Source organism: Plecotus auritus (assembly GCF_963455305.1).
Source record: "Plecotus auritus genome assembly, chromosome: 13".
Taxonomy (NCBI): Eukaryota; Metazoa; Chordata; class Mammalia; order Chiroptera; family Vespertilionidae; genus Plecotus; species Plecotus auritus.
In genome coordinates, this window is record NC_137779.1 from 30,170,512 (window position 1) to 30,196,465 (window position 25,954).

The window sequence follows — 25,954 nt, forward strand, 5'->3', positions numbered from 1 at the left end:
AGGCGGCGGGCGAGCGGCTGGGTTCCGTCCGCGTCCGGCGGGGCGTCGAGAGCACCCGCGTCCCCCGCAGGGTTTGCGCTGATTGGCTCCTCGGCGCCGTCGCACGCCGCAACTCCAGGCGCCATTGGTCGGCCGCGGGGGAGGGGGCGGGACCGGAAATGGCTAGGGCGGGGGGGCGGGGCCTCGCTCGGTGGTGGTGGTGGCGGCGGCGGCTGGAGCGGCGGCCGCGGGAGCTGGACTGGGGGCGGCCGCAGCTGCCCGGAGCCCGATGGTGCGGCGCCGCGGCCAGGCCGCAGCAGGAGCCCGAGGCCTGGGCCGCCCCGCCTGACCGCGCGGGCCCGCGCTGCCCGTAGCCCCGTTGCCGCCCGTCGGGCCCCGCCAGGGCGCGGGCCGCCCGCCATGGGGTCCCTGTTCCGGAGCGAGCCCATGTGTCTGGCGCAGCTCTTCCTGCAGTCGGGCACGGCCTACGAGTGCCTGAGCGCCCTGGGCGAGAAGGGCCTGGTCCAGTTCCGAGACGTGAGTGTCGCCCGGGAGACTCGGGCCTCCCTTCCGCCCGCGCCGGGCCCGGGGCACGCCGCTGTCCCCATTTCCCAGGCGGGGAAACTGAGGCCGGTCCCCGGCCGGAGCTGCGGCCCAGCTCGGGGTCCCGACTTAGTGAGCAGCGCCCCGTGAGGTCCTCCTCAGCGTCACCCGACGCTCCTGTGCCAGGCGCCGGGCTGGGCGGGAGAGCACCTCCGATAAGGCCTCTCTCCCCGAGTCCATCTGGAACGTACGGGGGTGGCAGGGGACAGAGATCGGACACATTAAGTCCATAAGCAAGAAAATGCTGAAAAGAAAATAATACGGGGTTGGCGTGAGTGTGGCTCGGCTGGTGGTGGTCAAGGTGGGCTTCTCGGAGGAGGTGGCGTTTGGGCCGAGACCTGATGGGAAGGACCGGCCTGGGGAAGATGGGGGGGCGGGGGGGACCGGGTGGCCGGTGAGCTCAGAGCCTGCATTGGCGGTGAGCCAGGTGTGGGCTCCTCCAGGGGAGCGATTTGTGTCGCGTTTGTTCACTGATGTGGGAAGATGTGCCACGGCCTGGCAGGGACTGGGAGCGCCGTCGGTATCTGTTGAATGGACGCTGTCTCCCGGACAAGTGACAGTGAGCGCTTGTTTGTGTGTCTGTTTACTTGTTTGTCGTTTGTCTCCACCACGCACGGACTGTCAACCCCCAGGGGTCAGGGCCTCTCCTCACTGGTGCCCTCCCGATTCCCCAAGCCTTGGAACAGGCGTTTGTAGGCACTGATAGGCGTTTGTTGAGTGACCCGACACGCCTTGATTGTGTGCTCTGTTCCAGATGCCGGCTTGGGTGCTGGGACCGACTGGGTGGCGAGCCAGGAGGACAAGGTCCTTGTGGTGTTGCGCACAGCCTGGGAGGAGACCCACACACACTGATTAGGAAGGGTGATAGGGGAACGGGGCGTGGAGGGCAGGTTATGGAGCAGGACCTGATACCTGCTGTTGGGACGGGAAGTCACTGAGGTGGATGTTTTATTTCCTGGGCCACAGCGTTCCTCCCCTGGGGGTTTCCCCTCATCTTTGGGGGCGGGGAGGGGTTCCTTCATTTCCAAAGGAAACACCCCTACCGTGTACTGATGCAGCTGGGGAAGAAACCCCGAGGGACGGGTGAGGCTGCAGGGCAGGGTGGCACTCGGGCTCCAGCACCCGGTACCCACTTACCCGGCGGGTGCTGGGCTGAGCTACGCGGCCCCTGACTCGGGAAACACGCTCCCTCCTGCACAGGCGGGCGATGTGTTCCATCCTGTGAGTCCTCGGGGCCCGGGCGTATCAGGCTTAAATCTCAGAGGCTTGAACAGGTGCCCCAGTCACGGCGAAGATTCGAGTTTCACGCGGTGTCATTACAGCCTGAAACTCGGCCGGAGGAAGCGGTTCATCCTCTTCCAGAAGAAACCAAAACCAAAAGGAGGTCTTCCCGAGCTCGGGGTTGGGGGTGTGGGGGTGGGGTGTGGGGTGTGTGTGTGTGTGTGTGTGTGTGTCTGTCTGTCTGTCTGTCTTCGGGCGGCTGTCAAGCAGCATGGATGCTAGTGCAGAAAGTTCCATCTCGGCTGACATTCCCCTGCTCTTTTCTGGGGCTTCTTACGGACCCCCTGTTCACCAGGTGGGATCCCTGACCTCTGACTTGGTTTCTGGCTTGCGGCTGAATCCTTTTCCCCTTTTCAGTCGTCCTAAGGGAAAGGAGGCGGGGCCTGGGTTTCCGTGGTGACAGCCCACGAGAAGACCTGGATTAAGCAAGGTGCTCTACCTGACCTGAGGGCTCAGGGAGGCCAGAGCATCGCACTTGGTCCCAGTCTGCAGCCTCAGAACAATTGTCACCTGTAGCCAGTCCCGTAGCTGCCTCGCTGGAAGGAGATTAGCAAAAAGAGCAGCAGCTGCCTCTGCCAGGTTTTTTTTATAGGTTTTTATTGGGTTTAGAGGTTTTTATTGGTTTTAGAAGTTTTTGTTGATTTTAGAGAGTGAGGAAGGGAGCAGGATAGAGAGAAACATCCATGTGAGAGAATCACCGATGGACTGCCCTCTGTCTGTCTCCCACTGGGGATGGAGCCTGAAAACCAGGCACGTGCCCTGCCGGGGAATCAAACCCTGGCCTCCTGGTTCATAGGTCAGCGCTCAGCCCCTGAGCCACGCCGGCCGGGCCCTCTGCCGGGTTTCTGAGGTTAAATGTTAGTCTTCCAGTGAATCCACCTTTAAATGTTCTTCTGTCACTGGCCTGGAATTGGGGCGATGTTGCCTCCCTAAGAAGAAGAGAGAAAGGACACTTTGTAAAAGAAACCACGTAACGGAAACACACAGAGTTAGTACCTGCGAGACGGTGACGCTGGGGGTGTCCACCCGGTCCTGTGCGTCAGGGCAGGCATCGGCCTCTTCCTGGGCCGTCTTAGAGCCGCAGGGTCCGGGTGGAGCTCTCAGTGTTGGTGTGAGGAAGGAAGCCGAGCAGCGGTGTGGTTGGCAGACGGCTTGGGGCCCGGTCCCACTGTGACACTCAGTTCTGTCGGGACAGATGTGTCTGAATCGCCAGCAGCTGGAGAGGGGTCACGTCAGGTCAGCGTGAGTTCCAGAAAGAGTGGGATTTGTCTTTCTTGTGGGTAATTCTTTAAAAAAATAACATACTGAACAAGAACTGAACCTTTGGGTAGAGACTCTCGTGTTTGAGCAGTTCCATGCCGAGCTGTTGTCTGATTATATTTTCTTGGTCACAGTCGCAAGAATTCTTGCCCCAATGCCTTTCCCCATGAACGGAAACCGAACCGTGACCTCCTAGTTTGTAGGTCGGCGGTCAGCCACTGAACCACACTGGCTGGGCTGGGATTTTTTTTAAAAAAAAATTACCTTTACTGTTGAAAGTACTACAGATGTCCCCTTTTTTCCTCCCATTGACCCCCTCCACGCCGCCCCCGCTCCTCCCAGGCCTTCTGGCCTAAACCAACAGGGACATGTGCTCTCCCTGGTCTGGACCAGAACCTGAAATCAGGGTGTCGGGCTGTGCTCCCTCGGAGGGCTCCAGCTGAGGCCTCCTCAGCTTCTAGGGGCTCCTGGCCGCATCCGTGGCCCCTCCTCCGACCTCACATGCCCACTCTCGCATGATCACGTGGCCCCGCCCCCTCGTTCACCTGCCCACTTCTGCTTATTCACGTGGCCCCACCCCCCTGTTCAGGTGCTCACTCATGGCTGTTCACGTGGCCCCGCCCCCCGTTCACGTGCTCACTTACAGCTGTTCACGTGGCCCCGCCCCCCTGTTCATGTGCTCACTTCCGGCTGTTCACGTGGCCCCGCCCCCCTGTTCACGTGCCCACTTCCGGCTGTTCACGTGGCCCCGCCCCCCTGTTCACGTGCTCACTTACGGCTATTCACGTGCTCACTTCCGGCTGTTCACGTGGCCCCGCCCCCCTGTTCACGTGCTCACTTCCGGCTGTTCACGTGGCCCCGCCCCCCTGTTCACGTGCTCACTTCCGGCTGTTCACGTGGCCCCGCCCCCCTGTTCACGTGCTCACTTCCGGCTGTTCACGTGGCCCCGCCCCCCTGTTCACGTGCTCACTTCCGGCTGTTCACGTGCTCACTTTCTGCTGTTCACGTGGCCCCGCCCCCCTGTTCACGTGCTCACTTCCGGCTGTTCACGTGGCCCCGCCCCCCTGTTCACGTGCTCACTTAGGGCTGTTCACGTGGCCCCGCCCCCCTGTCCACGTGCTCACTTACGGCTGTTCACGTGCTCACTTACGGCTGTTCACGTGGCCCCGCCCCCCTGTTCACGTGCTCACTTAGGGCTGTTCACGTGGCCCCGCCCCCCTGTCCACGTGCTCACTTACGGCTGTTCAGGTGCTCACTTACGGCTGTTCACGTGGCCCCGCCCCCCTGTTCACGTGCTCACTTACGGCTGTTCACGTGCTCACTTACGGCTGTTCACGTGGCCCCGCCCCCCTGTTCACGTGCTCACTTAGGGCTGTTCACGTGGCCCCGCCCCCCTGTCCACGTGCTCACTTACGGCTGTTCACGTGCTCACTTACGGCTGTTCACGTGGCCCCGCCCCCCTGTCCACGTGCTCACTTACGGCTGCTCCGTGGCCCCGCCCCCTTGAGACCTTGGATGGTGTTTCCGGGGTGCCACCTCCCTGGCCTGCCCCTGCTCTCACACCTGTCCACAGTCCCTTTGCCGAAGTCCTCCCAGAAAATCGTGTGTGAGGGCCGTCTCTTCCCTGCGGGGCTGTGACAGCGGGGCTTGGGGAGGAGGCGGGAGCGCAGCGGCCCGGCCAGAGTCCATGCCGGAGGTCCGGGGGCCGGTGCCGTCCCTGGAAGGCTGGGGAGGGGAGGGTGGTGAGGCGGGGGTGCTGATTAGGGAGCGGAAAGCAGGGCGCACACAATCACCCCACACGCCTGTGAGGAGCAGCTTGGCCCACCCACAGGTGAGGCCACGGCGGCACAGAGAGGGCGAGCGGCTTCCTCCAGGCACACAGCAGTAAGGGGCAGAGCTGAAAATGGCACCCTGGGCCGCCCCCAGCTGTGTCTCCTTGACCTGTGACCTCTGGTAAGCGGCCCTCAGCCTGTGGCCATTGGCTCAGATGGGCTTCCCCTCCCCCCACCCCCGCCTCCACCGCAGAGGACCAGGGTCCTGGCAGGCACCAGCGCCTCTGGGCGGCTGCTCTCTGCCCCGAGGTCCCTCCCAGCTGGCACCCTAGGCGGGGTCCCGCCGCACTGGGGCGAGGGTCTTGTGTGGAGAAGGCCCGCCCCCCTCGCCGGCTGTGGCTCAGGTGACAAAGCGCCGTTACCTTTCCCGGGACTGGCTTCCGCCGCCTGCTCCTCCAGCAGATCCTGTTTTACCTGGAAAAGAAATCGATTCGGGTCTGCAAACCGGCCGACCTCCCGCATTCGCTCTGTGCCACGTGGCTCTGCCCCGGTGCCGCCCGGTCCAAGTCCCCGATGCCACCCCACCTCCGTGGGAGCACCTCTCATCCCCTGGCCCCATCAGCGCACGGCACCCTCGGCGCCCCCCTGCAGCTCCAGGGTCCTTACACCAGTCTGGGAGGGTTGACCCTTAGAGGGGTGCAGACACCAGGTGGGCACTCCGGCCCCCCCATCCCCCGAAATGCCAAGAGCACCCTGACGTCCAGCTCCCGGAGGCTGGGCCTGCGCAGGGCGGCCACCAGAGGGCGGACCGTGCCTCCAGGGCAGCTGGGTGCCCACCTGGCCCCAAAGCCGCCCCTCAGCCTCCGCCGACCCTGCCGAAGGGGGACCAGGTGTCTGTCATTTTTAAAATTATAAACGTGATACATGTGGGGGAAGTATATTGTGGGAAATTTGTAAAATATAAGAATAAGGTAACTTCTATGATTCCAATACCTAGAAACAAACACTAACTTTTTGGTTAGTATTGGCCAACCATTCTTTTTAAAGTAACATTTAAAACTGCACCTGTGTATTTATATAATTGAAACCTCACTGGAAATATCTCTAATCTTTTTCACACAAAATTATGTCCTGAACTTACCAAATCTTCTTTTACAACATGGTATGTTGTTTTGAGCTTTGCATTAGAAGTGCAGTTGAGGGAAGAGTTTGTGGGAACAGCGAACGCCGTGTCCCTAACATAAACTCTGGCCACTCACTCCATTCCAGCCCCTGGCCCCCAAGAACATGGTGAGGCCAATCCCAGGTGTATCATTTCATTTGTAAATATTTCCGTGTGTGCAAAGGCGAGGACACTTAAAAATCATAGCCACAGTATCATGTTACCTAAGCTCTTTAGTGACTTCTTACTATAATCCAACGCCGGAGGCATTTAAAACACCATGTTTAATACGTGCATAGTAAGTCACGTGACTAAATCATAACTGTGTACAACTTTATTGATGTATGCCACGAAATTCACTCATTTCAAGCGCATTCATTGATTCTTAGAAAGTGCACCGAGCCCCGTGTTAGACATTGCATCACGCCAGCGAGTGATCCCCCCTGCTGCCCTCGCCCATCACGCCAGCCAGTGATCCCCCCCGCTGCCCTCGCCCATCACGCCAGCCAGTGATCCCCCCCGCTGCCCTCGCCCATCACGCCAGCGAGTGATCCCCCCCGCTGCCCTCGCCCATCACGCCAGCGAGTGATCCCCCCCGCTGCCCTCGTCCATCACGCCAGCCAGTGATCCCCCCCGCTGCCCTCGTCCATCACGCCAGCGAGTGATCCCCCCCGCTGCCCTCGCCCATCACGCCAGCCAGTGATCCCCCCCGCTGCCCTCGCCCATCACGCCAGCGAGTGATCCCCCCCGCTGCCCTCGCCCATCACGCCAGCCAGTGATCCCCCCCGCTGCCCTCGCCCATCACGCCAGCCAGTGATCCCCCCCGCTGCCCTCGCCCATCACGCCAGCGAGTGATCCCCCCCACTGCCCTCGCCCATCACGCCAGCGAGTGATCCCCCCCGCTGCCCTCGCCCAGCCCCTGGCCACCTCGCTGCCCTCGCCCAGCCCCTGGCCACCTCGCTGCCCTCCGCCCGGTTTGCCTTCTCTGCCCGTTTCATAGAAACGGGGCCGCACAGTTTGTGCCCGTTGGTGCCGTCTTCTGTCACGCCTGAGAGCCCCGTGACGTTTAGCGTGTCAGAGCTTGTCCTGTTCACTGCTGAGTAGAATCCCACGGTGGGTGCAGACTAGACTGTCTCTAACCCACTTCCTGCTGGGAATGCCTCCTCGGTGTCCCAGGGGTTGGTTTCTTCTGGAGAAGTCTGTGTCCGGATCCACCGTTTGGGCTTGGGTTCAGTTTCTCCGTGGGTATTTCCGGCCGAAGGTATTTTCAGGTGTTTTTGGTAACAGTTGCCAAATCGCTCTCCGGAGCAGTTGTGGCGGGGACTCCCATTCGGCAGTCCACCAGGCCGCGCTGTTCCCCAGGCCCCTGCCAACGACATTTTAAAGTCAAATTCATTGTTACATTGTCGGTGTTGACAGAGCGTTTTTGATTCTTTCCTCAGCTCAACCAGAATGTCAGTTCTTTCCAAAGAAAATTTGTTGGTGAGGTGAAGCGGTGTGAAGAGCTAGAGCGAATGTTGGGTGAGTCTCTGGGAAGAGCCCGAACAGCCCTTTTTCCTAAGCAAACCCCGCTCACTCCGGACACCTGGGAGATGCGGGTTAGTAGGAAGAAGAAAAGCTGGGGCCAGTCTCTCCCCGTGCAGAGGCCAGCCCTGTCACGTGGGCTGGCGTCACCTCCGCGCTCGCTTCTTTTCACCTATAAACGTCAGGGTTTACATCCATGGACTGTCGGGGCCACCCTGTCGTCACCACCTGCTGCTCTGTCCCGGCAGCGCCGCCGTGGTGGCCTCTGAGTCCCCGGGAACCAGATGTTGATTGTCAGACGAGCGGGGAAGTTGGGGTGTGAAGGGTTCGACCTGCGTGTCTCCGGGCACGGTGTGGTCTCACGCGCTTCACGTTGGCTCCCGCAGCGTATCTGGCGCAGGAGATTCACAGAGCTGACATCCCGCTTCCCGAGGGCGAGACCAGCCCCCCGGCCCCGCCTCTGAAGCAGGTTCTGGAAATGCAGGTAACGCCCGCCCTCGGGCTGCTACCTGCTCACTGTCTGCTGCCTGGTCTCGCCTGCCTGTCCCCTCAGAGCCAGAGGACGCTGCCCCAGATGGCCATCGGCGACCTGGCGGTGTGGCTCAGAGAGGGCGCTGCCCCAGATGGCCATCGGCGACCTGGCCCGTGTGGCTCAGCGGGCGGCATCATCCCGTGGCCTGGCTAGCCTCTGGCTTTTTAAAAGCTTCACTTGGGGGGCGGGTCCCAGAAGGAGCTTGGGGTCACCTGGGCGCTGAGGCAGGGTCCTGAGCACCTGTGGTTCCATGGCAGGAGCAGCTGCAGAAGCTGGAGGTGGAGCTGAGGGAAGTCACGAGGAACAAGGAGAAGCTGAGGAAGAACTTGCTGGAACTGATCGAGTACACGCACATGCTGCGGGTGACCAAGACCTTCGTGAGGCGGAACGTGGAGGTAGTGGCCTTGTGCGCCGGGAAGCCTGTGTCTGTGACAGTCTCGGGCCGCCGGGTCTCGGTGGGGCTGGCACTTCCTGCCGGTTCCTGCCGGCGACATGCTGCTTTTGCCAGGAGATGTGTGGTCTGGGCCTCGTTTCTCAGCTGGGTGAGCCCTCACGAGACAGGCCTGAAGCCTTTCCTGTGTTGGTGGTTTGAGCAGTAACAGCAGCTTCTATTTGGTTTTGTCGTTGGTTTTAAATTCATCTCTATTGTTGGGAGTATCCCAGATGTCCCCTTCCTCCCCACTGACTGTCCACCCGCCCGCCCCCCCCGCCCCCCCCGCCCCCCCCGCCCCGCCCCCGGCCCCGCCCCGGCCCCGGCCCCGCCCCGCCCCCCGGCCTGCCCCGCCCCCGGCCTGCCCCGCCCGCAGGCTGTGCAGCAACGCCTCCTACGTGCACGATGCTTTAGTTTGCAGTTGGAAAAAATCTTCCTATGATCATGAGAAAGAACTGAACAGGACTTTCAGTTCTAAAGCCTAGATTTTATTTCCAAATTGCTAAGAGGGAAGGGGTGAAACCCCACCATGTGCGCGATAAGAACGAAGCGCAGGCCCTGCGGTTCCCTGCGGGTCCGAGAGGAGCCCGCCCCTCCTCCTTCCGAACCACTTTCGCTCAGAACGTTCTGGCCCGGGACGGGCAGGGCCCAGGTTACACTCCGCTCTCCTGTGAATGTGGCCAAGGAGCTGGCAGGTGAGGGGTGGGGCGTGAGCTGCTTCCTTGGTGAGAGCGGCTTCCTTCTGAGTTACCCTGGGGCCGTGGCCCCCAGATCCCGGGCAGTGACGGCCCTCAACTGCTGCTGGGAACGGGACGTGGGGGATCCCTCCTCACGAGACGCCCGTGGCCTCCTCTCTCGTAGTTTGAGCCCACCTACGAAGAATTCCCCGCCTTGGACAGCGACTCCTTGCTGGACTACAGCTCCATGCAGAGGCTGGGAGCGAAACTGGGGTAGGCGAAGCGCGGGGGCCGGGCCCTGCTGCCCTCGCTGGGGAGGGCGAGCTCGTGGAGTGACGGACGGGCGGTCCATTGCCCGTGACTGAGGGAAAGAAGCGAGTGCTGTTTAAGGGAACAGGGCGCTCCCGTGTGGGCGAGGCGAGCGGGCTGCTGTGCTGCGTGTACGGCTGAGCCCCGGGCCCGCGGGCTGGGAGGGGCGTTGGTGCCCGCTGCTCCCACGAGCCCGAAGCAGTTGGGCCTGGGCGCGTCCAGCCTGTCCCGCTTGGCGGGCGGCTGAGGAGCTGCGGCGTCGGTCCTGCGCGGCCTCTTCCCGCCGCTGCTGCTGCTGCTGCTTGCGTTCCTCGAACGGTGGCGCCGTGTTTCCTCGGAAGCTGGTTTCTCTCATGGGGCGCACGTCCCTCTGTCCACTCATCGCCTCGGGGGCTCAGTGTCTAGTCTGAGGACGGGTCCCCCAGAGTCTGGTGCACATTGTCAGGTCCGGGGCCCCCCTGCCGGCCTGGGGTCACGTGACGCTCACGCCTCAGCGTGGGCTGCGTGTTGGGTTTTGTGTGTTTTCACGGTGGGCGCAGGCCGCGAGCCGAGGGCTCTCCTGGCCGTGGACGCCAGGAAGCTTCCCCTCCCCCGGACTGAGGGACAGAGCACGGCACTTGTGGGCTCCCTTGCAGGTTGCCCGTCCGCCCACTCACTGAGGGGTAGCCCTTTGGGGGGGACCCAACCTGAGAGAGGAGATTTGGGGTGATCAGTTTCCTCTCCTCACCTGATGTAGGCGCAGGGCCCGTCCCCTTCTCCCACGCGAGCACTGAGACTCCAGCCTCGGGTGCTGGTCAGCGCAGAGCACAGTCCGTGTGTGTTGGGGGGCGGGTGCGAGGCCCTGTGCCTTCTGTTCTGGGAGCGTCTCTGTTCCAGGCTCAGCTCTGCACTGGGAAGGCTGCTTCAGGGCCTTTCACCCAGCATGGGGGGGGCCGGCATGGGGGGGGCCGGCATGGGGGGGCCGGCGTGGGAGGGGCCAGATGAGAGGGGCCCGGCGTGGGAGGGGCCGGCGTGGGAGGGGCCCCGGCGTGGGAGGGGCCGGCGTGGGAGGGGCCGGCGTGGGAGGGGCCGGCGTGGGAGGGGCCAGATGGGAGGGGCCGGCGTGGGAGGTGCCCCGGCATGGGAGGGGCCGGCAGTCGGAGGCTCCCGCGTCCCTTCCCGGGGCAGAATGAGGGGCTCGTCCGTGTGCTGTGCTGGTGAGAACCGCTGCCCTCCACTGACCGCCGTCTGCGTGCCTCGTAGGTTCGTGTCCGGCCTCATCTACCAGGGGAAAGTGGAGGCGTTTGAGAAGATGCTGTGGAGGGTCTGCAAAGGGTACACCATCGTGACCTACGCAGAGCTGGACGAATCCCTCGAGGACCCGGAAACGGTGAGTGGGCGGCACGGTCGCCTTCGGCCGGCGGCAGACGTGCAGCGGCTGGGCACAGCGCAGGGGCCCCCGGGGGCTGCTCGCGGCTCCTCCTCCTCCTCCTCCTCCTCCTTCTCCTCCTCCTCCTCCTCGGAGATTCCAGGGCCTCCTCCCACGGCCACAGACCCAGGAGGCGCTGTCCCCTCCGGGCCTCAGAGCCTGGGGGGTTTCTCTGAGAGGTGGTCCCCGCGTCCTGCTCGGGGTGGGGGACACTGGACAGCGCGTCGGCACTGCGCTCGGGCGGTTCAGCAGCGAGGCCGCCACCCGAGAGCACAGACCGTGCGCGGACCGGCCAAGCCCCGGGCGCTCGATGCAGTCTGAGGCGGAGCGAGCGGAGGGGACGTGCAGGCGTGGACTCGGGCTTTGGTCACTGCTTGTCCGAGAGTGACCAGACATACGGCCCGGCCTTGCTTTGGGGTTGGGAGTGCTCTTCGCGGTGAACTTGCCGTGTGGCCTCGCAGGAAGGAGTCAGCGTGCTTGTTGGGGGAATGAGTGACAGGACGGACAGGCCGAGCCGCCGGAGCGGGCTCCCGCTCCAGCCCGGACGTAAGGGTGTCCTCCCTGCAGGGGGAAGTCATCAAGTGGTACGTGTTCCTCATCTCCTTCTGGGGCGAGCAGATCGGCCACAAGGTGAAGAAGATCTGTGACTGGTAAGAGGGCCATCCTCCCCGTGCCGGCCGCAGAGGGCGCCCAGGCTGCTGGTGCTGTCCCGGGCGTCTTCGCTGCAGCGCTACGCTTTACGGGGGTCCTCACACTTTCTAAACGGGGCCAGGTCACGTCCCTCAGACCGCTGGAGGGCCGGGCTGCAGTTTTAAAAAAAAACTATGAACAAATTCCTATGCGCACTGCGGGCCTGGGACGCGTCGGCTGCTAAGCAGGACAGGCAGCGGCCCCCGGCGGGCCGGATACATGTCCTCGGCGGGCCGCAGGTGGCCCATGGGCCATAGTTTGAGGACCCCTGCTTTGAAACGTTTACTTCGTTAGCTGACTCTTGCCAGAGCAATCCTTAAAATAATTGGAAAGTAGAGACCACGTTAGTGACATCCCCAGATTAGTGTGTGTTTTGGAAATCAAGGCTGAAAAAAGATCAATTAGCCTGGCCGGCGTGGCTCGGGGTGAGTGTCGGCCTAGGAGCCAGGAGGTCAGGGTTCGATTCCCGGTCAGGGCACAGGCCCGGGTTGCGGGCTCCATCCCCAGGGTGGGGCGTGCAGGAGGCAGCCGGTCCATGATTCTGTCTCCTCCCGGATGTTCCGCGCTCCCTCCTTTTCCCGTCCGATCCCTCTAAAGCCACTGGAGAAGACATTTGGAGTCATTGGAGGACGTTTAAAAGGCCGGTTGGAAAGGAGTCAGGTTGCAGGGCTCGCGCCTTCCCGCTCTGAGCTGCACGTGCCCGTGTTAGGTGGAGCCCTGGGCGCGTTCTTCCCGAGGTTCGCTCCGAGGTCCCTCCAGCCCCTCCGGGTCCTGACGGCGCGGGGAATTCTGTCTTGCAGTTACCACTGCCACGTCTACCCGTACCCCAGCACCGCCGAGGAGCGCCGCGAGATCCAGGAGGGGCTGAGCACCCGCATCCAGGACCTTTACACGGTGAGGCCCGGCCCGGCCCCGCTCCGGTGGAACGGCACGGTGCGGTGTCCAGGGAGGCCGGAAGGCCGCTCCTCCCGTCGTGGCGTGTTGTGGGACAGCCTGCGGGGACCTCGCTAGTGTCGGCTTTGCGATGGGAGGTCGCCTTGCCGTGTCGGTGTCGTCTTCATCACGCCCGCTGCCAGTGTGGCTCTCGTGTGCCATCCCTGCTCAGGGCGGGGAGGGCTCTGGGCGGAGAAGCGGGCTGTGACCCACGGAGGCGCCCGGGGCTTCCGGCGGGGCGGGGTGGGAGGTGGGGGGGTGTGTGGGAACCCGGAGCTCCCTGCGCCCAGCAGGCCTTGCGCTGCCCCAGGGCCTGTGACCTCGAACCCTTTCCTGTGCCCTGGGTCCCCTCTGGGAGGGGCAGCTCCAGGGGCATCTGATGGGCTGAGCTCAGGCCTCCACCTGCCTCCTGGGGGTCCTGGGTCCTGGGGCCCCGGGGGGGGGGGGGAGGCGGGGGAAGAGGAGGCGCCGGGCGTTCAGCCTCCCTCCGTGGGCGAGTCCCTGGAGGCGGGCAGGCGGGCAGAGCCGAGAGCCGCCCGCCCGACCGCCCGCCCACAGCGCGCTCCTCCCCAGGTGCTGCACAAAACCGAGGACTACCTCAGGCAGGTGCTGTGCAAGGCGGCCGAGTCGGTGTACAGCCGCGCGGTGCAGGTGAAGAAGATGAAAGCCATCTACCACACGCTCAACATGTGCAGCCTCGACGTGACCAACAAGTGCCTCATCGCCGAGGTCTGGTGCCCCGAGGCCGACCTGCAGGGCCTGCGCCGGGCGCTGGAGGACGGCTCGGTAAGGCGGCCGACAGACAGCCGGGGCCCGCGGGCGCTCGGCTCCCCATGCCGCTGCTCCTCCGCCTCCGCGGCCGGCAGGCGGGCTGGGGTTCCGTGGTTCGTCCCACACGGTGGTGGTGTGTGATCTCGGGGCCGTGGCTTTGTTAGGAGCGTGTTGGTGGGTCTCCGTTTTGCTGTCGGGCGCACGGTCTGCCCTTGAGGGGACTCGGGAGACGCGCGCTGTGCGGGCGGCCAGCTCTCCCAGGACCGTCCCCATGTGTCTCAGGAAATGGGACTGACTGGAAACCTGCTCTTCCGGTCACACCCCGCGCTGCTGGGCCGTGAGGGCCGTCCTTCCCTCTGAGTCAGGGGATGTGCGTGGAGGGTGGCGAGCGCTGCAGACACGCTCAGGTGGCGGCCCGCCCGCTGACGCTGATGGCGGTGTGTTGGGTGGTGGAGCTGTCTCCAGATGCCTCGTGAACATTTTATCACTTTTAATTTTTACCTTTTAAATATCTTTATCGTGAAAGTGTTACATGTGTCCCCTTTCCCCCACTGACCCCTCCAGCCCGGCCCCACGCACCCACCCCCCCCCCCCGGCAGGCCTCCACACCTTCTTGTCTGTGTCCGTGGGTGATGCGTATGTGCAGAAGGGCCTTTGGTTGATCTGCCTCGTGAACATTTTTAAAAGATTAAAGACTAAATTCCAGTTTTCCTGGTGATCCCGGCACTCCTAGTGTCTGTCTGCCCGGAGGAGTCCCCCAGCTCCTCCCTCCATGTCCCCCCACTCGGCCCCCGCCTGTTCCTGCGTCTCCTGCTGTCCTTGAACCTGTCCTTGAACCTGTCCTCGCACCTGTCCTTGAACCTGTCCTTGAAGCTGTCCTTGAAGCTGTCCTCGCACCTGGCGGGTGTGATCAGTCCTCCCCCGGAGCCCACCGAGCCTCGCTGGCGGGGAGCAGTGTTTGGAAAGCTCTCGGACAGTCTTCTTATTTTCACTCTTTTTCATGTGGAAGAGAGAGAGCGGTGCTACCATCGCCTCGTTTATGAACACGATCCCGACGAAAGAAACGCCCCCCACCCTGATCCGCACCAACAAGTTCACCGAGGGCTTTCAGAGCATCGTGGACGCCTACGGCGTGGGCAGCTACCGGGAGGTGAACCCAGGTGGGGCCCTGCGTGTGTGCGTCTGGCGGGGCCTGCGGGGGGGAAGCGGGCCCGCTGCTGCGCTGTCCCGCGTGGCCGCCAGCCCACCCTCCCTGGGGCCTGTGCTGCCCGCTGAGACCCGTGTGCGGTGAAGGGCCCCGCCCTCCCTGGGGCCTGCGCTGCCCGCTGAGACCCGTGTGCGGTCCCGGCCCTGAGCCCTCGTGCTCCCTGCAGCTCTCTTCAGCATCATCACCTTCCCCTTCCTGTTTGCCGTGATGTTCGGGGACTTCGGGCACGGCTTCGTGATGTTCCTGTTCGCGCTCCTGCTGGTGCTGAACGAAAACCACCCCAGGCTGAGTCAGTCACAGGAGGTAAGAAGCCGCCGCCGCGCGCCCTCTGGTTGGGCAGCCGGAGCGTGGTATCTTCTTGGGGCCCACACGGCCGTTTGCTGAGTGCTGGTCAGGCTTGGCGGTGACCGTGACGCACCCGGCTGAGACCTGAGGTGGGGTCGCCTCTGTGACAGGGACCTCTGTGACCGCGACTTGGTGGTGGTTTTGTTTTTTGATTTTTACAAAGGCGGGGAGAGAGAGAGAAACATCAACGATGAGAGAGAATCATGGATCGGCTGCCTCCTGCACGCCCCACACTGGGGATCGAGCTCGCAACCCGGGCCTGTGCCCGGACCGGGAATCGAACCCTGACCTCCTGGCTCCTAGGTGGACGCTCACCATTGAGCCACCCTGGCCGGGCTGCAGTGCCTTGTCTCAGAGAGCCCTGAGGGCAGTGGTTGAGAAGGGGCGTGGGCCAGCCCGGTCACGTGACCATTTCCCCGCTCCTGCCTGCCTGCCGGCCGCACCGCCCGTGCTCACCGCGCCCCGTGCTCACCGCACCCGTGCTCACCGCACGCTGCTCCCCACACAGATCATGGGCATGTTCTTCAACGGCCGGTACATCCTCCTGCTGATGGGGCTGTTCTCGGTGTACACGGGCCTCATCTACAACGACTGCTTCTCCAAGTCCGTCAACCTGTTCGGCTCCGGCTGGAACGTGTCTGCCATGTACAGCGCCAGCCACCCCCCCGCCGAGCGCGAGAAGATGGCGCTGTGGAAGTAAGGGCCCGTGGCAGCCAGGCGCCGGGTCGGGCAGGAAGGGCGGCCTCCTCCGACCCCCCTCTCCCCTCGCTCTGTTGCAGTGACAGCGTGGTCAGGCGCAGCCGCGTCCTGCAGCTGGACCCGAGTGTCCCCGGGGTGTTCCAGGGCCCTTACCCGCTGGGCATCGATCCTGTGAGTGCCCCCCCTCCACCCTCCCCCGCTTCTGGCTCCTCGGCGGGCGGCGGCACCAAGGTTTCTCAGGGTCACGGGCTTTGCGTTCTCACTGTAGTTTTTGTTTACAGTCTCCATTCTGTCACTGTGTTCGTTCAGGAGTGCAGCCTAGTGGTTAGACCGTCGTTTCATAGGACGGTGCCCCGATATTTCCAGCACCCACCTGCCTGCACATGCTTTAATAACAAATTTTTGTGTGAGGTTAATCCGAAATATTTTTACGTGAAGCTAACACACAGCCCTGTCTGTCCCTGGCCAGGCTCAGGGCCCCGGCCCCGCCAGCACCCTCCCACTCTCCCCAGAGGGACGGGCGCCCTGTCTGCTGAGCCCAGGGTCCCTTCCTCCTGCTTTCCTCGCTCCTTTCACTTCCGGGGCACTGTCCCCACACGCACAGGCGCGCTGGCCTTCTTGGGCCTTCACATCAGGGTGGGATCGCCCTGTGTCCCGGGCCCTGGCTGAGGAAACCGGTTCTCAGATGGGAGGCCGCAGGGGGGCAGTGTGAGGGTGCTTCTTGCTGGTTTGCAGCTGCTTCCGACGCAGGGAGATTTCCCGCTGTCCCCGAGGCGGTGGAGGACCTGACCGACTCTCTCTTGGTTTCCTTGGTCTTTAGATTTGGAACTTGGCCACAAACCGCCTCACCTTCCTGAATTCGTTCAAAATGAAGATGTCTGTGATTTTAGGGATCATCCACATGACTTTTGGAGTCGTCCTGGGAATATTTAACCACTTGTGAGTACACATGTTTTAAAAGCCGTGTTTCTAAGCCAAGTTTGGTGTTTCTTACTTGGCCTCTTGACTGTAGACGATAGGGAAGAGGCAGCCGATGTGGTGGCTGCGTGTGTCACGTGATGCTGTTTCAATGGTGCGGTTTTTGACAGTTTCATGAGCTCGTCCGTTCAGCAGATGTTCACGGAGCAGGTGGCATGTGCCAGCCAGTGTTTTTGGCTCTAGGGATGAGCAGGGAGCAGGCAGGAAAGCACGGCAATCATACATTCGTTTCGGGAATTGATTTTTCTCCTCTTTTTTTATGAATTAGAAAACTTTTAGAAGTTATTATTTTTGTAGTCCTCACTTGAGTATATCTTTGTTGATGAGGGAGAGAGAGAGAGAGAGAGAAACATCGATTGGTGGCCTCATGTACCTGCCCCACCAGGGATTGAACCCGCAGCCTAGGAATGCAGGCTCTTTGGTGTGCGGGTGATGCTCCGAGCCACCGAGCCACCGGCCGGGCGAGACAGCCTTTGTTTACGAGCTGGTGTCGTAGGCTGAGAGGGCGTATCTTTCCCCTGGCGGCTCTGGAGGTGGCCCGCGAGTCGCTTTATGGTCCTCAGGTTTCTCCCCGTGGCTGCCCCTGGAGCCCCTAGTCTGCGTGTCGGGCGGGAGCCGGCTGAGAGGCTCCGTCACGGGGAATCACTTGGTGCCTCAGGCGGTCCTGTCCGGGGCTCACCGGCCCTCTTTCCAGGCATTTCAGGAAGAAGTTCAACATCTACCTGGTGTCCGTCCCCGAGCTGCTCTTCCTGCTGTGCATGTTCGGGTACCTCATCTTCATGATCATCTACAAGTGGCTGGTCTACACCGCGGAGACCTCCAGGGTGGCCCCCAGCATCCTCATCGAGTTCATTAACATGTTCCTGTTCCCGAGCACGGCCACCAGCGGTCTGTACGCGGGCCAGGTGAGTCCCCCTGTCCCGGCGCCGTCAGGCACTGCAGGGGCTGTCCCGGCCTGCGGGCACAGGGGCTGCGTCTCCGTGTGTTACCACAGAAGGACGCCGGCCTGCGGGACAGGTGCTGGGGGCGCTGGGCAGGCCGAACCATCCAGACTCCCTGCCCCAGCCCGGCCGGTGTGGCTCAGTGGTGGAGCGTCGACCTAGGAACCAGGAGGTCAGCATTCTATTCCTGGTCAGGGCACAGGCCCGGGTGGCGGGCTCGATCCCCATTAGGGGCCGTGCAGGAGGCAGCCGGCCCATGATTCTCTCCCATCACTGATGTTTCTCTCTCTCCCTCTCCCTTCCTCTCTGACATCAGTAAAGACATATTTTAACTAAAACCTGCTGCCCCTCAGTAGCTGTCAGAACTGGTGGGAGTAAATGTACCCCTGGGGGTCCCAGGGCTGCCCAGTCCCCCCACTCTCCCAGTTTCTTTCAGTTCCCTCTCTGGCAAGGCAGGTCATCCGAGAATCGGCACCTGGGCCACGGCCCCTGTCCCTCTCCAGTGACCAGGCGTCTGAGTGATGCCCCCTGGGCAGCGTGACCCAGGGCTGAGGGCGTGGCTCCCAGGGAGGGCTGCCCGCCCTGCCCGCCCCCAGCCCGCTGCTGCCTCCCAGTGGAGTCTGAACCTGAGGGCTTTCGCCGTCCTTGTAGCCCTGTCCTCGGTGCTGGAGTCACTCTGGGTCCAGGAGTCACTCTGGGTCCAGGCCCCTGGGCGTGCTTGCTCTGAGCTCCTTACTTTTTTACTTATTTTTTAATATATCTTTATTGATTTCAGAGAGGAAGGGAGAGGGATAGAGAGAGAGAAACATCAGTGATGAGAGAGAATCACTGACTGGCTGCCTCCTGCACGCCCCCCACTGGGGGGATCGAGCCCACAACCCCGGCATGTGCCCTTGGCTGGAATCGAACCGGGGACCCTCCAGTCCGCAGACCGATCGACGCTCTATCCACTGAGCCAGACCAGCTAGGGCTGAGCTCCTTGTTTATGAGTGAAGGGATGTGGGGCTTGATTTCTGCAAATTTAAGGAACGTGCCGATGGCCCATCGGGGTCTGCGTAGTCACCGCCCCCTCCTCCCCCCGCCCCCCCACCCGCAGGAGCACGTGCAGCGGCTGCTGCTGGCCGTCACCGCGCTGGCCGTGCCCGTGCTCTTCCTGGGGAAGCCGCTCTTCCTGCTCTGGCTGCACAACGGGCGCAGCTGCTTCGGGGTCAGCAGGGTGAGTGCGGCCCCTCCGGAGCCTGCCCCGCCCGCTCCTCGTCCCCGGCAGACCCTGCCCCGCCCTCTCTGGCCACACACTCCTGGGAATCAGTGACCCTGACCCTAACCCTAACCCTGCCCCGCCCTGCCTGCCCCTAACACTAACCCTGCCCCGCCCTGCCTGCCCCTAACCCTGCCCCGCCCTGCCTGCCCCTAACCCTAACCCTGCCCCGCCCTGCCTGCCCCTAACCCTAACCCTGCCCCGCCCTGCCTGCCCCTAACCCTAACCCTGCCCCGCCCTGCCTGCCCCTAACCCTAACCCTGCCCCGCCCTGCCTGCCCCGCGGCCTCCAGTCCACTCTCTCCTGGGAATCCGTGACCCTGACCCCGCAGGACCTGGTGTGAGTGACCCGCTCACATCTGCTCCCCCCTCGGGTGTCCAGGCCTCCACGGAGCGTGCGCAGCGCCTCCTCCTGCCAGCCTGGTGCTGCTCCGCTGGGGGCGGCCACCCCGACCTGCACGCGCTCTTTTCTGATTTTTCATAATCGTCATTCTAATGGGTGTGAAGTCCTCACTTTATTTTAAAGGACGTCTGTGTCCTGAAGAATCTAAAACTCATTAGGAGAAGCGAGGGCTCTGACCTCGGCTCGGTCACAGCTTTGCTTTGAAAGGCGCTGACCGTGCTCCCTGTTTGTCGCTAGAGTGGGTACACGCTGGTCAGGAAGGACAGCGAGGAGGAGGTGTCTCTGATGGGCAGCCAGGACGTGGAGGAGGGGAGCCCCCCGCTGGAGGACGGCTGCCGAGAGGTGACCTGTGAAGAGGTAAAGCTCTCCGTCCCTGATGATAAAATAGACGCCCCATGCCCGCCGGTGGGGCTCAGTAGTGGGGCGTCGGCCTGTGAACCAGGAGGTCACGGTTCGATTCCCGGTCAGGGCACAGGCCCGGGTTGCGGGCTCGATCCCCAGTGTGGGGCGTGCAGGAGGCAGCCAATCAGTGATTCTCTCTTATCATTGATGTTTCTCACTCTCCCTCTCCTTTCCTGTCTGAAATCAATAAAAAAATAGACTCATCACTAAGCTTTCATATAGTAATGGTCTTGGTGAGAAGGACGAGAATAATCGTCTCCAGGTGAGACACCGAGGGGGGGAAGGCTGCTGAGCAGAGAGAGCTGTGAGTCACCGCCCCGCACCTTGGTGTCCTCGCCCTGTGCCCGCAGCCAGCTCTCTTGTCTTGTCGTCGCCTGGAGAGTGGAGCGGGCTTGCACTTCGCAGGCGCCGACGCTAACCATGCTGCGTGGTCTCCCGCAGTTTAACTTTGGAGAAATACTGATGACCCAGGTGATCCACTCCATCGAGTACTGCCTGGGCTGCATCTCCAACACCGCGTCCTACCTGCGGCTCTGGGCCCTCAGCCTGGCACACGCACGTGAGTGTCTCCCAACCCCCCCCCTCCCGCTCCCTCCCCCCCGCCCAGCACCCGGCCAACTCACAGCGAAGCTTTAAATTGCGGGGGAAGCGTGCACCGTCTCAGCGCCGGGGTGAAGTCGGCCCGGGCTGCTGGGAGGAGAGCGCGCTCAGGGGCCAGGGCTGTGTTGGGACAGAGCCGACTGCCCCGGCTTGGCGCACCCCTCCCGGGAGGCAGGCTGGTGCCCTGGCTGCCCGGCCTTCTCCGTGCTCCAGACGGTCAGGGAGCCGGTTTCCGTTTCCGTGAGAAGCAGGTGGCGTGTCACGGTGGAGGAGGGTGTGATTCGTGGGCGGCAGCGGGAACGGCCGGGAGGAGGCCCGCGCAGCCAGCCCGCGGAGGTGACTCACTTGCGCGAATGACGTTAACTCCGCACACGGTCCCCGCAGAGCTGTCCGACGTCCTGTGGACCATGCTGATGCGCCTGGGCCTCCGCGTGGACAAGACCTACGGGGTCCTGCTGCTGCTCCCGATGATGGCGCTCTTTGCCGTGCTGACCATTTTCATCCTGCTGGTCATGGAGGGGCTGTCTGCGTTCCTCCACGCCATTCGCCTCCACTGGTGAGCCGGCAGCCCGGCTGGGCGCTCTCCCCTCCGAAAAACCGAACCCCCCCCCCGCGAATGTGTGTATGTACCCCCTCCCCGCAAATGTGTGTATGTACCCCCTCCCCGCGAATGTGTGTATGTACCCCCCTCCCCGCGAATGTGTGCATATACCCCCTCCCCGCGAATGTGTGTATATACCCCCTCCCCGCAAATGTGTGTATATACCCCCCTCCCCGCAAATGTGTGTATATACCCCCTCCCCGCAAATGTGTGTATATACCCCCCTCCCCGCAAATGTGTGTATATACCCCCTCCCCGCAAATGTGTGTATATACCCCCCTCCCCGCAAATGTGTGTATATACCCCCTCCCCGCAAATGTGTGTATATACCCCCTCCCCGCGAATGTGTGTATATACCCCCCTCCCCGCAAATGTGTGTATATACCCCCTCCCCGCGAATGTGTGCATATACCCCCTCCCCGCGAATGTGTGTATATACCCCCTCCCCGCGAATGTGTGTATATACCCCCTCCCCGCGAATGTGTGCATATACCCCCTCCCCGCGAATGTGTGCATATACCCCCTCCCCGCGAATGTGTGCATATACCCCCTCCCCGCGAATGTGTGTATATACCCCCTCCCCGCGAATGTGTGTATATACCCCCTCCCCGCGAATGTGTGCATATACCCCCTCCCCGCGAATGTGTGCATATACCCCCTCCCCGCGAATGTGTGTATATACCCCCTCCCCGCGAATGTGTGCATATACCCCCCCCGCGAATGTGTGCATATACCCCCCCCCGCGAATGTGTGCATATACCCCCCCGCGAATGTGTGTATATACCCCCTCCCCGCGAATGTGTGCATATACCCCCCCCCGCGAATGTGTGCATATACCCCCTCCCCGCGAATGTGTGTATATACCCCCTCCCCGCGAATGTGTGTATATACCCCCTCCCCGCGAATGTGTGTATATACCCCCTCCCCGCGAATGTGTGCATATACCCCCTCCCCGCGAATGTGTGCATATACCCCCTCCCCGCAAATGTGTGCATATACCCCCTCCCCGCGAATGTGTGCATATACCCCCCTCTCCGCGAATGTGTGCATATACCCCCCTCCCCGCGAATGTGTGCATATACCCCCTCCCCGCAAATGTGTGTATATACCCCCTCCCCGCAAATGTGTGCATATACCCCCTCCCCGCGAATGTGTGTATATACCCCCCTCTCCGCGAATGTGTGCATATACCCCCTCCCCGCGAATGTGTGTATATACCCCCCTCTCCGCGAATGTGTGCATATACCCCCTCCCCGCGAATGTGTGTATATACCCCCCTCCCCGCGAATGTGTGTATATACCCCCTCCCCGCAAATGTGTGTATATACCCCCCTCTCCGCGAATGTGTGCATATACCCCCTCCCCGCAAATGTGTGTATATACCCCCCTCCCCGCAAATGTGTGTATATACCCCCTCCCCGCGAATGTGTGTATATACCCCCCCCCCGCGAATGTGTGCATATACCCCCTCCCCGCGAATGTGTGCATATACCCCCCTCCCCGCGAATGTGTGTATATACCCCCCTCTCCGCGAATGTGTGTATATACCCCCCTCTCCGCGAATGTGTGTATATACCCCCTCCCCGCGAATGTGTGCATATACCCCCCTCCCCGCAAATGTGTGTATATACCCCCTCCCCGCGAATGTGTGTATATACCCCCTCCCCGCGAATGTGTGTATATACCCCCTCCCCGCAAATGTGTGTATATACCCCCCTCCCCGCAAATGTGTGTATATACCCCCTCCCCGCGAATGTGTGCATATACCCCCCTCCCCGCGAATGTGTGTATATACCCCCTCCCCGCGAATGTGTGTATATACCCCCTCCCCGCGAATGTGTGCATATACCCCCTCCCCGCGAATGTGTGCATATACCCCCTCCCCGCAAATGTGTGTATATACCCCCTCCCCGCGAATGTGTGCATATACCCCCCTCCCCGCGAATGTGTGTATATACCCCCTCCCCGCGAATGTGTGCATATACCCCCTCCCCGCGAATGTGTGCATATACCCCCTCCCCGCGAATGTGTGCATATACCCCCTCCCCGCGAATGTGTGCATATACCCCCCTCCCCGCAAATGTGTGTATATACCCCCTCCCCGCGAATATGTGTATATACCCCCTCCCCGCAAATGTGTGTATATACCCCCTCCCCGCAAATGTGTGTATATACCCCCTCCCCGCGAATATGTGTATATACCCCCTCCCCGCGAATGTGTGCATATACCCCCTCCCCGCAAATGTGTGTATATACCCCCTCCCCGCGAATGTGTGCATATACCCCCTCCCCGCAAATGTGTGTATATACCCCCTCCCCGCGAATATGTGTATATACCCCCTCCCCGCAAATGTGTGTATATACCCCCTCCCCGCAAATGTGTGTATATACCCCCTCCCCGCGAATATGTGTATATACCCCCTCCCCGCGAATGTGTGTATATACCCCCTCCCCGCGAATGTGTGCATATACCCCCCTCCCCGCAAATGTGTGTATATACCCCCCCCCCCAATCCAGTGCTGAATTTAGCTGTGTCTTCCCTGCCTCACCGTGGGGCCTGTGTCCACAGCTCCCGAGTTACAGGTCCATTCTGTGTCTGCGCTGTTAGCCCCGACAAGCGAGAGCAAGTTCCTGCTTGCCCCGGCATTGTGGGTATTTCAGGCGCTCAGGTCACCGGGGGCCTTGCTTTGTCTCGTAAAAGGCTTCATACCTGTTTCTCCGTGTTTGTACCAGCCACCCCGGTGGGCAGAGGGCCTGGTGCTGGGGGGTGTGCGCACGTGCAGTGTGTGAGGCGGTGCGATGTGTTTAACACGTCACGCCTACACGGGGCGGGCACGTGTGTGCGTTTTCTCTAAGTACCAGTAGTTCTGCCAAGAACGCTATGGGGTGAAGCAACCACAGCCCAGGGTTTTAATTTAGAAGCCGTTTTACGGAATGCAGGGAAAGTTACTCGCAGCCTTTCATTAATACATGGATTTTATTTTTTTATTTTAGGGTGGAATTTCAGAACAAATTCTATGTTGGTGCAGGCACCAAATTCGTTCCTTTCTCGTTCAGACGACTTTCATGGAAGTTCAGCGACGACGGGGCGATTGCATAGCTGCATCCATCGAGCTTTCCGATGGCGGAGGATTATCATGTTGTAGAAATTCACTGATGTCCGATTTACGATCAGAAAAATTCTGTCTTCATCGATTGCCTTAGGGTCTAGCCAAATAATTCTGTAAGATATACCTCTTTCTCACGTTAAATATTCTGTAAAGTTTATCAATTTAGATACACAAATTTATTTCAGTGCTCCTGATGCGCAAACACAAGTTCATGCCCAAAGTTATGTTGAAGTTATTTTTTAAAATACAGGCGTGGGCGAGAGGAGCCCGCTTTGAGTGGCTAATCGGAAACAGTCTTAGGTACTTAATTCCTTTTCACCTTATTAAAAAAAACCCCAAAATCAAGGAGTTATTCTGTCACCCGAAGTCAGAGAATATTTTCCAGCAGCTGAATAAGTCTAGTTTTTTAAAAAGTTTAATGATGGATAATCAAGACACATTTAATATTCTGCTTGACCAGAAGTATGCGAACTTTTTTTATTGTTCTCCTGGGATCACGAGTAGGAGGTGGTTTCTATACTTTTGTCTTAATTGGGGAATATGGGACGGACCTACAGCAGATGTTTATTCCGCTCGTATGTTTTTCAAGACCTCTCGCCCTGGTCGTCTACGTCACTCCAGTTACGCTCACGGTGTGTTTGGGAAGAAACGGTGTACCGAGCCGGGCGACTGTGGAAGATGCAGCAGGACAGGCCCTGGACTCAGTCCCCGCGTGGCTGACGTGCCTGAGCCAACAGGGTTTATCCCGAGTGGGGGAGAGGGGGGAAGTAGTCTTTTGTGTACTTTTATCACAAAACGGGAATTAAGGTATTTTACCACGAGGAGGTTGAGCCTACCCTTGAGAACAGGACAGTGATCGTTTCCTTACTTCGAGGCTGATTCTAAATGAAGGTCCGACTAAGGCACTTGGAGTTGATGTGCACGTCGCACACTCCTTGGCTCGGTCGGAAGCTGAGTCTCCGCCCCTGACTGGGAGTCTCCTTTAAATGCACCTGCTCACTTGACATTTAGTTTTGAACGAGTGGGAACCGGTCCTCTTGGACGTGTGGATCTGTCCTGGCTCCCTGTGAGTTATGCTCATTCTCCCTGCTCCACTGTGATGGGTTGTAAGTAATTCTTTTCAGGACGAGCCCGCAGTATGTCCACCTGCCCACATTTTCCGTAACACGCCGAAGGCTGTCTGTCGCCATCCTCCTCCGCCCTGGCTCCTGGGCCGGGGAGGGTGAACTGAACAGCCAGGCCTAACTGGCTCTAACATCAAACCTTTTAAAGAAATAGGCATTTTTATTGATTTCAGAGAGAAAGGGAGAGAGAGAAACATCAATGATGAGAGAATCGTGGATGGGCTGCCTCCTGCATGCCCCCTTTCTGGGGATCGAGCCCCCAACCTGGGCATGTGCCCTGACCGGGAATGAACTGTGACCTTCTGGTTCATATGTCAACACTCGACCCCTGAGCCTCGCCGGCCAGGCTGACATCAGACCTTTTTCATTGTGACGATTCCATGCTGCTCCCCATGGGGTGTTACCCTGAGCCCGTTGGCATTCCTGGCGTTTGTCCCTCATGTTAAATACCAGGCCGATAGCGAGGCTGAGGAACCTGGGAAAGGTCTGCTCTCAAAGCTACGTTTCCCCGGAACGGAGCGATGTTGGACACCCTTGGGGTGAAGGTGAAATCTGAATAGCGCCGCCCAGCTTTCACCTGGCCCTCACCGTCCGCTTCATTACGCGACTCCAGGGGCCACTAACAGAGGGAGCTGACTCATCCCTGGGACACGCACAAGAGACAGCATTTGCTGGAGCCTCGCCTGCCCCGCTGCTCCTGCCCCGGGGCCACGTGCCGTTCTAATGAGCACCTATCGGTATGGAACCGAGAGTGAGTCATTTCTCAACTGAAACTTGTGCAGAATGTAATTCTATAAAAAGCAAAGGGATGGTCCTGACAACGCTCCAGAAATACAGTGTGATGGTCTCTCTTGGGCACTGAAGGGAACTTCATTTCGTGATGAAGCTCTTGGTCCCAGCATCGTGTCCCCAGAGCAGTTTTATTTTTCAGCTATCGGGCGGAACTGCTGCGTGTA

At 60.9% G+C, this 25,954-nt stretch overlaps 1 protein-coding gene across 1 annotated transcript in view; it reads left to right on the plus strand.

Moving 5' to 3' along the window:
- The first annotated feature begins 190 nt into the window (after positions 1–190).
- The window catches only part of ATP6V0A2 (ATPase H+ transporting V0 subunit a2), a 26,629-nt gene continuing 865 nt past the window's right edge, over positions 191–25,954 (plus strand). The window contains exons 1-20 of the mRNA XM_080650454.1: positions 191–516; positions 7,500–7,578; positions 7,968–8,065; positions 8,371–8,508; positions 9,405–9,493; positions 10,772–10,898; positions 11,505–11,587; positions 12,428–12,521; positions 13,134–13,346; positions 14,341–14,491; positions 14,705–14,841; positions 15,392–15,579; positions 15,663–15,753; positions 16,403–16,521; positions 17,255–17,465; positions 18,598–18,717; positions 19,399–19,518; positions 20,005–20,122; positions 20,548–20,719; positions 23,759–25,954. The exon at positions 23,759–25,954 is cut by the window's right edge and continues 865 nt beyond it. Of these exons, the coding sequence (XP_080506580.1) occupies positions 400–516; positions 7,500–7,578; positions 7,968–8,065; positions 8,371–8,508; positions 9,405–9,493; positions 10,772–10,898; positions 11,505–11,587; positions 12,428–12,521; positions 13,134–13,346; positions 14,341–14,491; positions 14,705–14,841; positions 15,392–15,579; positions 15,663–15,753; positions 16,403–16,521; positions 17,255–17,465; positions 18,598–18,717; positions 19,399–19,518; positions 20,005–20,122; positions 20,548–20,719; positions 23,759–23,864 (2,571 nt within the window). The 5' untranslated portion in view covers positions 191–399 and the 3' untranslated portion in view covers positions 23,865–25,954. The remainder of the gene's footprint in view (positions 517–7,499; positions 7,579–7,967; positions 8,066–8,370; positions 8,509–9,404; positions 9,494–10,771; positions 10,899–11,504; positions 11,588–12,427; positions 12,522–13,133; positions 13,347–14,340; positions 14,492–14,704; positions 14,842–15,391; positions 15,580–15,662; positions 15,754–16,402; positions 16,522–17,254; positions 17,466–18,597; positions 18,718–19,398; positions 19,519–20,004; positions 20,123–20,547; positions 20,720–23,758) is intronic.